The sequence below is a fragment of the Branchiostoma floridae genome, chromosome 7 (assembly GCF_000003815.2).
Source record: "Branchiostoma floridae strain S238N-H82 chromosome 7, Bfl_VNyyK, whole genome shotgun sequence".
Taxonomy (NCBI): Eukaryota; Metazoa; Chordata; class Leptocardii; order Amphioxiformes; family Branchiostomatidae; genus Branchiostoma; species Branchiostoma floridae.
The window spans coordinates 13,356,737-13,369,697 of NC_049985.1; the positions used below are offsets into that span (position 1 = coordinate 13,356,737).

At 37.5% G+C, this 12,961-nt stretch overlaps 1 protein-coding gene across 10 annotated transcripts in view; it reads left to right on the plus strand.

Annotated features, from left to right (window-relative positions):
* The first annotated feature begins 974 nt into the window (after positions 1 to 974).
* The window catches only part of LOC118420303 (neurobeachin-like), a 152,046-nt gene continuing 140,059 nt past the window's right edge, over positions 975 to 12,961 (plus strand). For 3 of the 10 annotated variants that reach the window (XM_035827039.1, XM_035827041.1, XM_035827048.1), the window contains exon 1: positions 978 to 1,697. In XM_035827039.1, the coding sequence (XP_035682932.1) occupies positions 1,509 to 1,697 (189 nt within the window). In that variant the 5' untranslated portion in view covers positions 978 to 1,508. Of the gene's footprint in view, positions 1,698 to 12,961 lie in introns of all 10 variants that reach the window. The other 7 variants (XM_035827047.1, XM_035827044.1, XM_035827043.1 and 4 more) reach the window with 6 other exon arrangements.

A 12,961-nucleotide genomic window follows, 5' to 3' on the forward strand; every position in this document is an offset into this window, starting at 1 on the left:
TCCGTTTATGATGCTTGACCTGGTTTGAAATAGCATTAACAGGCAATATGATCACTATAAACAAGTACCAGGTATTCGACTTTAGATATTGATGCGGTTTGACCTCCAAGGCAAGACTTGTCTTGTCCTATCAGTCACAGTCTCATAATAGCAAAAGTTCCATGCAAAATAATTTGCGAAGGGATTTAAGGTAAATGTTTCCACTACCTTACTATCAGATTCTATCTTAAATTAAGTCATAAGGATTTTACGCTTCCCCCTGAAATACTTTGGTAAAGGCATTTTCGAATTTCCGATCTCGAAAAGGATTTGTTTCAGTCACTAGTGGAAAGATTGGATAAAACAAAAGGTTACGTGCCAGCATTCAGTTCACACTGCTGTTTAATTAGTTTGGTATCGACGTAAAAACGGGAGGCGGCATTTAGGCGCTGTCAGTGATGAACTATCGGTGAGGAAAATCCGCGGAACTTTGGTATTCCCCTCTGACAGCCGCCAGGCACCCAAGTCACTTGTATATTCACAACAGAAGCATATTAATTACGTTAGTTCTTATCTTAGCATTAAAAGGTCGAGTTGATTACCATAGACGCCAAGGTAATTTATTATGCTTTTCATTACCATCTAGACCGTAAGTCATGAATAAATAGCGTAACGTAAGCTGTTGACATGACCGTAAAATATACAATGATACAGTACGTTATGTTGTTAGCAGTAACGTTAGTAACAGGAGTTTTGAAAGTCAAACTCAAACGAATACAATTTTTTTACTAATGTAATAATGACTTAATGATTCTGCAATAGATATGTTGGTCCTTATTCTATCATTTATTTCTTAAAATTATTTCTATGCATGAATGAAAGTTTCATATAGTGTATTGTCCCGCGTTTGTGTGTTAGGAAAGAAGAGGATTATTGTTCATAAATAAATAAGTGCTGCTGGCACCGGTTCCACATCCGGAAACAAAATTCCTCGTATGTTGAGAAAACACAACCCACGAGGTCGATACAAATCGTGTTAGGCAAACCGCTGTCACCTAAAGTTCGTGCCCCAGTCTAATAACTGCCCCGGTTTTCATGTCAACTCTAATCCTGTTCTGATGTCTATCTGAACGCACCTTTCCCCTAACTCCCACAGACATGTCAAGATATACCGCACAGATAGCACCGATCGCGTGTCAGGTCCGGTAGAATCATACTACTGAGGGAAAAGGCAAGTTTAGGCAGTGGATATGCTCTTGGGTGGACCTACAGTTCAGGTGTTCACAGGTAAGGGGGCGTTGCCCCTTGGGCGGAACTTTCATTTTCAAGTTTCTCGGCGGATCGATTTCCTGACCAATCAAGAGCCTCGTCCAGCGCATGCGTTCGGCAGGTGATACAAACAAGATGGCGCCCATTTATGGTTCCTGATTGCTGTTCTTCCCTCGTACGGACCGGAGTAATAGTTTGGGATATATCGCGAGTGCAGATCTGCGCTGAGATCTATCCGCTTGGATTTTTAAGGCGGGAGGATGAGTACCCAGGCGGCGTCGGTGACGGGTTTGGCCGCGCAGCTCGGCCTGCAGGCCGGCGGTGGAGGGTCGGGTGCTGCGACCGACGTCCAAATGAAAACCACCAAGATGAAATTCGCTGTTCTGATCGGGCTGATCCAAGTCGGAGAGGTGTCCAACCGAGACATTCTGGAGACTGTGCTCAACTTGGTAAGCTTCGTCTCTTTAAGATATGCCCAACAACTCATATGTAACCTCACCAACCTATAGAATTTAAATTTCAGCAGGTGCATAATAACAATAGCATAGCAGTGACTGATGTTATAGTCGCGATGGGACGTCCCAGCCTCGGACACTGCATTATGTGTTCACCTGGCAATCTCTGGACCAAGACAATAGCAATTAGTGCGCCTGGGGACCCCACGAGCCGACACCGCCCGATCGATTGGTTCTAGTCTGCATGAGGACCAGGCTAAGCGTGTAATAAAACCAAATGGCGGGGCTGACGTGCTATAGTATAGGGGACCGGGTTGTGACATCACCGATACAACCTTCTACCCATCTATCATCATTGTAGTGATGCAGGAATCTATAGAGGGAATATCTCTGCATTATGGCAGGGGATGAAAAGTGCACAGATAAATGTTATCCAGTTGGTCTGGTGATATGACTCTTAGTTAAAATGTTGCACGTTCACTATTTCATTGATCATGATTAGGCAATAATAGTACTGTACGTGCACTGTGCTGTGCAGCATGACACTGTGCCTGTCTATCTGTATATGTGTTTGTGTGCAGGCATGTGTGTGTCACTGCATGTGTGCACGCATGTGTGTAGGTGACTATCTGGTTATGTAGCTATACCAAAGAATGATAAATGAAGAAGAAGAAGATATACAAGACCTTCTCTCTGTGCCCCTCCCCATCACAAAGAGTTTTCTGATGGCCTCTACCATAATGTATACTTTTCAACAATGAAAGGGTGCTATGTCTTTAAAATGGAATATGTTAAAGTGCTAGTTTTGTAAAATCCTGTCAAAAGCTAGTGACTGCTCCATCACATGTGTATGAGTCACTGAGTGAGACTTCATTCATTCACTCAGTCAGTGTTTGCTCTCAGGTCAAGAAAGTACAAAATAAATGTGTATTACTCCTTCCAACTTTCACTCGTTCATGAATTTAAACATATTAGAAACATCTCATGAGGATTGAGATAAATCTCAATAACATGCCTTGATTTGAAGTGTCTGATTTGCTAAAGCCTGATAATAAGTGATATATGGTGTGAAAGTATGTCACACCTGAAATTACAGGTCATAGGTCAACATACCACAGGTCCTTGACCTCTAATGACCAGGTACTTGAAAGATGGTAAAGGATATCAGAAGTGTTCGTACATTTCATAACCCATGCTCTATCTGATAGGATTCGCTATAGATACTTATTGTAACTTAGCATTCAGTATTTTCAATAGTTGGCTTAAAGATACCATAATCGTAATGCAACTTGTTTACAGAATTACTCATCTGTTTACTCCTGGTGTTGGGTAATGCGTTATTGTTTGATGATCAATGCTTCTACATAAGTTTAACCCACACCCACCCTTTTCATGAGCATGCTGTACTATTGATATACATACACACATCGTACATCCGGTTTACACCGGTGAGGTACAATACATAGTACAGTATTTCCAGTATGAATTTATGATCAGTGTCATTCATGGCAGACACTAAAGTAGTCCCTGACAGTCCAATGTCTCTTTCTATCATTGTTATCATTGTTATCTATTATTGATATGCAGGGATTGAAATACTATATTTCTGTTTTCCACAATGTATGATTCCATATGTACTAAGCCAGTATCGTTGTAGCTTGGCAAATCGTCATTTCAAATATATTTTCTACAAATCATAATTTTTTTCCAGCACTGTTTTCATGCATGTAGTTGAGTAATCTATTTGAATTTCATAGAGCAATGATCTTAACTAAAGTACATGCATCTAAAATGAGAGATACCAAAAATAAAATGTACAAAAGTTTGTACTTATGCTAATTCATGACCTTCTTAAAAAATGTATTTACTACATACATATGTACATAACGCAAGTTCACCTTTATCTGCAGGGTAACCTATTTCCATTGCTTTTAGAAACAAGTTATTTAGGGATAAAAAGTCAACAACAAACTACAACATTTTAAAGATCAAACTGCTATATTTTCATTATTTGCACTTTGAGTCTACAGTCCATCGATTTGATATCCCTAAATACCTTGTTTCTACAAACAACAGAAATAGGTTATTGTGTGCATAAAGGTGAACTCGCGTTACATGTAAATATGTATCCTGAAATTTGCCATGTTAGCAAAGCTATAGCTTGCATGATATCTGATAATCTGGACAGTTATGTATGTTTCACCAGAACAACCATATAGCCTACTTTTATTTATTACCATGTATAAATCAATGTTGCACCTTCAGGCAGCAATTGGACATGTGGTATTTCTTACTGCCCTTTCATATGCTTCAGCACTGTACAGAATATTAATCAATGACTGCCTATAATAACATGCCTCATGGCCCACATACCTGTTCGGAAATTGCAAGGGAATAACCCAGAATAATATCCTGTTGAAATTCCATGCTGTCATTGTTTAACATTGTCAGTGTTTAGACCACCTAGATTTTATTGCTTTGATCTATGATGTTGCACGATGTGTTAAGTTTTTTTCGTCAGTTTTACAGTTGTAGAGGATTCATACTCTTATAATAGAATTATTTTTACAATACACATTGAACAGTAGAACAATACTAGTACTGTATCTTGGCTGTATTGTGATCACTTATATGTACAGAATTGTGAAATATTACTTCTTGCAAATTGCAACTATGAGGATTGAACTGCAACAATATTTCTGTGGTCCAAACGTGTTTTGGCTATATGTAAGTCCAGCTTGTACTGACACTAAGTACCCAGATGTGCAGCTTCCCTCCCAACAGATGTGCATTAGAGCCTTATTAGGCCAAACCATCCTGCGCCTAAGTAACGCTGACAGTCCGGGAATTATACCATTAGACACTTTGGTACACATAGCCCGTAGATTACACCTAAGTACGTCCCACCGGCCCCCCTTTTACTGCTCTTTGTGCATTTCTATATTGGTGTAGCTTGCTGGGTAATCTAGATCACAAGTAGATATGGTCATAAATTAAATCATGTGTGCTTTCATGTATTAATCAACGGCCCCCGTTTGGAAGGAGGATTAGTAGAAATCATTCATTATCGTATTTAAGCAAAATTTTCTTGATGTCTTTATTGTGTATATTTAATATTTTATACCAGCTAGCTAGACTGTATGCAATTGATAGTAATGATAATTGGGCACATTTTATGGCTATAGGCTTTTAGCTAAGTTCTTAATTGAATAGTGGATGAGAGACATTGTGGAAAACTGAAAAGTATTTGTTGTGTATATGTGTTGTATCGTGATATCATGTATACAAAATGGAAAAGAATTTGTTTGCCAAAATAGAACTGTTGCTTGTTGAATACCGATAAAGGCTGGTTATTAGTTTGTTTCTATCTTCAGAATTCATGTCATTTCTTAATGCCAGAGACTCTAAATATGTATTCTTCTGATCACCCCTTATTGCACAAACATTTATTGCATGTTATTACTATCATTTTGTGTTTATTGTCTTTTTTACTGCATCCTTTTATATCCTGCAGTATATGACCATGACGGGACATAAAATACCCACGTGCGTGCACACCTTCAAAAAATATCAACAACTTTTGCAATGACTCAGGCTCAGTATCATAAACTACAAATTGAAACACACATTGAAAAAACAGGCCCTGCATGTATGGCTTTGAATGTTAATATACTTATTACATGGATACATTGATGGTTACAAGAGGGGAATTAGTGTTCTTTTGAATGTTTCACAAAGGCTGTAGAGTCAGGAAAATCCCATTTGTTATGATGGTCTTCTCAAATGATATCCAAGATACCTTTGAAATAAAGCCCCAATAGAGATTCTGTCCCCTATAAGCTGAAATGAAAATGAAAGCATAATCAGCCTTAGAAATTGAATCTGCTGGACCTTTATGTAGGGTAAGTGGTTTATAGCGAGATATTTTCTAACCAAAAGTCAGTCGCGTTTGGGGAATATTTACCACAGAATGCAGAATAGTAATTGTATTTTTCTGTTTGTATATGTTAAAACACTACAATCCGTGTAATGTGATAGATCCGTATAAGATAGTATTGTGGTTGAAATCAATAAATCAATGTTCTCCTTTGCCAGTTTTCAGGTTATGACATTTGGTGTGACCTCATTTATCACAAGATGGATTCCTTAGTTGAAATATTGTCAGTTCTGTGGATATTTTTGATGGATTGTGGATACACACCAATTTGGATATTGCAGTCTCTGGTCTAGTTATTAAAACAGTGTCTATAGTCCATATAGATTTTCAACGTTTTTTTCAGTTTTAATTTCATAAGGTGGCGCCAATAAAATATACTGTGGGTCAATAAGAAGTATATATTTGTATGTATACTTGCTGCAGTATGAATATATTTACTGCAAGTTCATATTGTAATGATTTATGAAAAATTGTGTTGTGTGTCCTTACGTTGCATGTTTGACAAAATGTCATGGCCATAAGAATGACGTAAAAGATGAGTTCTACCCATGACACATCCTTATCCAACTAGAATCTATCACTATATTCAGTTTCGTTTTTCTGTTCATGTTTTATAAGATCCCTTATTATACAAATGGCCCCTTTGATAAATCGCAAGCTTGTTTCAAGACTAAGTACCCCTGTCCATTCTCCCTATTCCCACTGGAATCACCCAAGGTCAAACTGAATATAACTGGCCATGATTCTGGTACCAGATTGCCATTTAGATTTCTCACTAATGGACTTTTTTGTGCTGGCCACCCCCATTCTGTAAATTCATCTATTAGTAAGTGCCTTCTTGTTATAACACAGTGTCTTGAAAAGAAAGGAATACAATGGCAAATAATTCCATCAGCTGCTATTGTGTCTGTCTCTCACAATATGATTCATACCCATACATGGGACAGAGGTCAAAGCCATCCATTGAGCGGAATGATTTATTGCATGCACAATGTGACAAGTTTTAGCTATTTCCTGGATGTTAAAAACTGAACGGCATGTATAATGATATTTCTACACTTAGAACAAAATCACAAATACACACAATCAGTGGGAATTTTCTTGATGTAAGAAGAGCATGTTATATAATTACCTGTATATTGATTGTATTTAGTGTTGTATTGAATATGTTTTGTAATGTGTGGTGCACAACACCAGCATTCGCTTCTGGTGCAATTTCAATAAAGACATTTTGTGTAGTACATTTCAGAAACATTAACTGCATACCATGCATTCTATTGTTCAAAAAAGTAAAATTTCAGTCATTGTGTCAATGGCATGCATGACCAAGTTGTATCCTGTTTATTGTATTATGAGTGTTTGTCGCATATTTGAAAACAGACAGGAATCTGAGGTTTAAACAACATTTCTATCAGAATATGCATAGCAGTGTTCGAAATACCCATCTGCAATCTGCAATTTGCAGAAGGATTTTCAAGATTGCAGAAGAAAAATTAAACAATCTGCAATATTGCAGAATGAAAAAAATCAGGATTGGGATTCAATGGTTCTTGTATGTTAGCAAACTAGTCGTATTCTCATCCCTACAAGACAACATTTAGCTCTTGTATGTTGTCTTGACCTTGTCTTGCTTTTGTTTCCTATTGGACTATCTAAAAGTTGTCTTTACCTATTAGCATATCAATTCATAGTTAGGGTATGAAACCTGCTCTTCTACAGAACTGCTCAGTGTTACTGACAAAAGGCATTATTAGGTTGAGACGGATGTTTGGAACCATGTGTGTTTGCAGAAAATATTTTCAAATTGCAGAAGAAAATTTTGACAATCTGCAATATTGCAGAACACCGGACATATGTATTTCGACCACTGCATAATTTGAAAAGACTCATATTCTGATGCAAATGTTTGCCATCTTCTAGGAATCTCGTTATTCAACATATTGTATAAAATAATTTCATTATTCCAGATTACAAACATAACATTAATAGGCACATTGGTAATTACTTGATAGGCAATGAGTGTAGTCTGGTTATCTGCATTATCAGACTGCCAGTTACATCTAATCCATCTGTTAATTAGTCTCCCAGGAAATGAAACTGTGACTCTCAATTCAACCCCATACAAATGTCATGTAAATCAGATATTTTAGTGACAACAATATTTCCTGAACGGCTTTACAAAAGGTTACAGGGAACACATTTTACATTTTGCAAAAATATTTTCTTTCTAGTTAACATCTATTAGATAGCTCGGGTTAGACAGTTGGTATCATACATACTAATACATCCATAGACTGCTATTTTCACCTTTGCCAAGGTTATGTTTTGGTAGATGTCAGGAAAACAAAGGTCAAGTTCAATACTTAGTAATGGTTCCCTAGTGGCTTTCTCTGGTACTGCAGTGCAACTTCTGTTTTTCATATCTCTTCATGAGTGTACTGTTGTATGTTTTGATTTACGGTCATAAGGATACATAGGGCCCAATATCAAATAGCTCGCCAATAATTGTTTTCAGTATTTTTGTTATTTTCATATCCCTACTTCCCTTCACTAATCAGATATTTTTTGGCCGCTTGAAATTTTAATCCTTTATTATCTTTTAAGATACTTACTCTCATCCAGTATGCACAATGCTGTACTGTCCATGTGATGTAATCCACATGTCCCATATGACAGTGTGCCCGCCTATAACCCACGTGCTTGAAAATGCACGGATGTTGCGGTAGCGTTATCTCTTCTGAAACAAGACTAACTAGATAGTCAATGGAGATATCTCGTCCTGAGCTATCAGTCTCCAGAGTTGTCCAATCTATTCCCTTCTGTCCCTTCCTCGTACTCTAAAGGGATTCGCACAACCGGGGAGTCATAATGAGATAAGGCATTCTATCTCCATTGACCATCTGTTATTTTTACCGCAAAATTTTGTTACGCATTTACGATGTAATGTGGTAGGATGTTATCCCCTTCAATCGCTGCTTATTGAGTTGCTGCCCTCAAAATACGCACGACAAACGGAGTGACAGATGCACAGCCAGAGAGGTGGGCTGGCCGGACTAGATTGCCTACACGCACGCTAACGCAAGGCTTTCATATGACGATGAATTTTATTTTTCATACGGCTCGCCCTTAGTGTCACATATGACTCGTTAATAGGGGATTTGGGATCTGGCAATATCGACTCCTTTCGGGTGTGAAGAATGATAGATTTGTAAATGAACGGATTATAATCCCAGCTCCGGCTGTCAGCGAGGATTGATGAGTATACAGTAATGAGATAGCACATGCAGCTGATGTACACCCAGCTGCACTACAGTTGAATGTAGAGCTGTAATGGTTTAATGCATATGGAGTGGGGTAGAATCAGCCAAGAAAAGGAAGCTGCGGGACTATTCTGTGACTATATTAGTAAGGTTGAAATGATGTAGAAAATGGTGGTCCTGCGCGGCCTCATGGCCTGACGTAATGACATATCAGCATGAATGGCCATGGATTTTCCATCACACGCTGAGCGATCGTCGTGCCCGGGGCATTACGGAACTATCCGGCGCCCTTTCAAGGGGAGCGGGATGAATTTTTAATGACGGGTCGTTTCTACTACCGCCTGCTTCGCTGATTGGTGGAAGAGCAATTACAGCTTGAAGAATAGTAGTTATAGTATGGTCTGTCTGAGGTCTTTGATGTTGAAATCCCTTGTGGACCCATGAAGACATAGTCATGTTAGCACCATAATGAATTCGCTCTGCTATACTGAAAATATGGGCAGGACAACAGCATGGAAATATGGCAATGAAAATCTACATGTACTGCAGTGACAGTCTGTAACATGACTGTATCGAAGAACACCATTTCATTAGTATAAAGATGTGTACACATACATATAGTTACATGTATAGGCCGACAGTCGATAATAATGTCAAAACCAACCAATACAAAGCCGTTTGAAAAGTAGTCTGTTTTGATACTATTTTGCTGATATTGTTTTATTAATGTGACAGGAAGTTCTGGTCCACATTTTGGACATTTGACATGAATAATTCAATGACACATTCTTCCCCCATACCCTTACCTTCAGCTTAAAGCTACAGACAAAATTACTTGCAATAATTTTTTGCTGTCTGGTAGGCAGTCACTAAATGTTTAACTACAAGGAACAGAATCCAACAGACAAGTACATGCTATTAATGTTCAAATAATAGAATCCAGCTGTTCAGCTGTTGAACAATTAATAGTTAGTTGATGTATAGAATTTCAATCACTCTATTAGCACTATTTTAGATACGGCACAAGGTTTAAAAAAATATAAACATAAAGAAGACATGTTCAGATAAAGAAGAAACAGATAAAGATAAAGAAGTCGTAATATCAATGAGATTGATTTTTGGTCTATTTATAGAAAAGTGACAAATACATGTTGGTTGATGGTATTCTAAGCTGCGTTCAATTCTTACATTAATGTATACGTAGCATGATTAATGTCACATAGTCATGCCCTATAGAATGTTGAATAGAAGTTCAGAATTTCTGTATTGAAATTTGCCTTGTGGTACATGTAATCTGTCATGTAGCATTTTTTCATAAGCACTATTCACTATTTGTGATTTCTACTGACATTTTGACTTAACTTGTAGGCCTCTTGCCTCTAGAGGAGGAGCCTACCGTAAGAAAGATTTAGTTGTCAGGTTGCACCTTTTATCAAGTAAAGTAGACTTTGTGTCTGTGCTATATTATCAGGAGAGCTGATATAGAAGATGGGTGACGTTGACTTATGAATGGAGCCAAGACTCGGGTGAATCTTTAACTGATTTTGGTAGACCCACATTAATCAAATCATTCACAATGTCATGGTCAAGCCACTCAAGGGCTTTTGCTCACAATAGTATTTTGTATTGAGAATAGTGATGGCTTCAAGTGTCTAGTTGATTCCTTCTACTTTTCCCTGATCTCGTGCCCCTATTCACATAATCATACAAGACAGAAATCTGTACACTACGCTTTTCTAGTTTAAAAAATTTAGAAAATCATCTTCCCACTGAAATCATCCAGCCCACGCAACTCTCTTTGAAAATGTTTGGCCTTTTTTCCCACTGCTTTCTATGAAGAAGTCAAAGCCTATCATTTAAGAAATTATGCTAAATGTTTTGCCTCATGTAAAGCGGCCCTTAAATGCACTGTTAGCTGGGCCCACTGTTGTGTGGTACTAATACTATATAATAGCTTTAAAAGCTTTCCGCTGTACTCTCAGCTTGTGTGCATCTTGTCTGCATATGACTTCGACCCCGGAGGAAAAGCCTGCATATTGGTTCCATCATACTTGATAAATTTCCCAATGAAGTCTGACTTCCATGTTTCGGTTATTACGACTTCCATGTGGTTTGAATACAAAGATATATTAGAGCTAGAAAAGGCAACATTTGTCAGCAAGTGCATGATTTTCCTCTGACTTCCCCAACAGTGGGTCTGAAAGTATAACCAAGAACATAAGTAGTGTTAGATTCCCATATTTACATTATGTAAAATATCATGGCAAGGCACAAAAGAGAAAAGAATGGTTGGATAAAAGTGCAAATGTGGCATTAACCATTTTTATCTTATGCTAATTTTTCAAAATTTGTAAATCAATATGTATTCAAACATGTCATTCATTTGCCAATGACATAATTACCAGCAGTAATGCAATGTAAGTATTGCCAACTAAAGCAATAATATTGATGGCTTTGAATAGAAAATCAAGGAAACCCTGGTGTGTACATATAGCTTCACCTTTCATAATTCCATCAGAATGCCAAAATGGCACCACGACAAAAAAGTCATGAATTTTAAGTGATTTAAAATCATAGGGGCCTACCAATGCAGCATCAGTAATAATCCTAAGGTATACTCTTCAGATATTTAGGTGTTCAAGTCAATCTTGAGAAGGCCTCTTCAATAATGTTTTCTTGATGAGGTGATATGAGTGTTTTAGATAATGAGTGTATATACGCTTGTGTGAAACATATAGTTTAAGGAAGAAATTGAAATCTACGAATGAAGAAAAATATTTGTGAATAATAATAACACTTCTGCCATACTTTCTTTACAGGATAATTTACCTATTAGATACTGTATAGCTACATTACATGCATATGTATGAAGTAGTATGTCACTTGTCTACAGTATACATGGTAGACACTGCAGGTAGAGGTTTTGGTTGGCATTCTCCCCACTGTAAGAGTGAACAGCTGATACAGTACACCAGTGAAACATGCCAGTCTACAGAAGAACTATGTCAATCTGATTACATGCTGTATAGCTTACCTCCTAATCCAATTGTGGAACAGCAAGAGCTCTGCCAATTCTATTTACCACAAGTCAGAGCTACAACTGACAGGCTTGCCAAAGTGGTCATGACAAGTTGGCATAGTACAAGGAACAGATATGACACGTGTGGTACCCAATGTTTAGTGGGAGGGAAGTCAAATGTGCAAAGTTGGTATGTTTTTATGACTTTAATAGAGCTGAAGGTAAGTAGATTTGAGTGCTCAGTGTCTGAAATCTGGCTTAGTGGAGAGATGAAGAAGAAGCTATTGTTTAGTTGGAAAGGGTTTTGCACAGATTAATTTATTTTTGGTGGATTTTGTTTGACATTTGTGATTAGTTTGGAAATATCTGAGGTGATCTGAAGTGATCAGTAAGTAGTTGGTATGACTAAAGGATGAAGGACTGACTGTACTGTAGTGTGGTTGGGTTCATTCAACTTGCTACATAAAGTTTTGCTGATCTTGGATTTGTCATATGCATGTACTTAATATATATCGTTACAGGTGTGTATACAGAAATCATGGATTCTGAATACACTGTTCTTAAGTTTATACACATGACAACTTTTACACATGGCAAAACAATGCGAAATGCTTTAAAATTAAGTATAGTTCTACACATAGAAGTAGGTATTCATGTGTATTGAAGAGGCTGCACATACAGCTGTTGCCACTTCTAAAAAATCTATATTCGTACTATTATTCACAGCCAGAAAGGATTATCATTATGTTATGGTGTAAGATGAAGACTTGAAAAAGCATAACAACTAAAATTGCAATCACAAAGTAACAATCATGTATTTCACACTTCTACTCCTGGACAAAGTGAAAACATTAGTTACTTGTAGATCTAAACAAGATTTCCCACCATTTAGATGCTTGGTAAAAGAAAAGGAACATTACTCCACCTTTGCTGAAGTATTGGCATTGGGATGTATAGCAAGAACAGACATTATGTATGCAGGTAGATAAAAAGACAATATATAGAGATCACAGCTGCACTAGCAGCTATATCTTATTCCTGC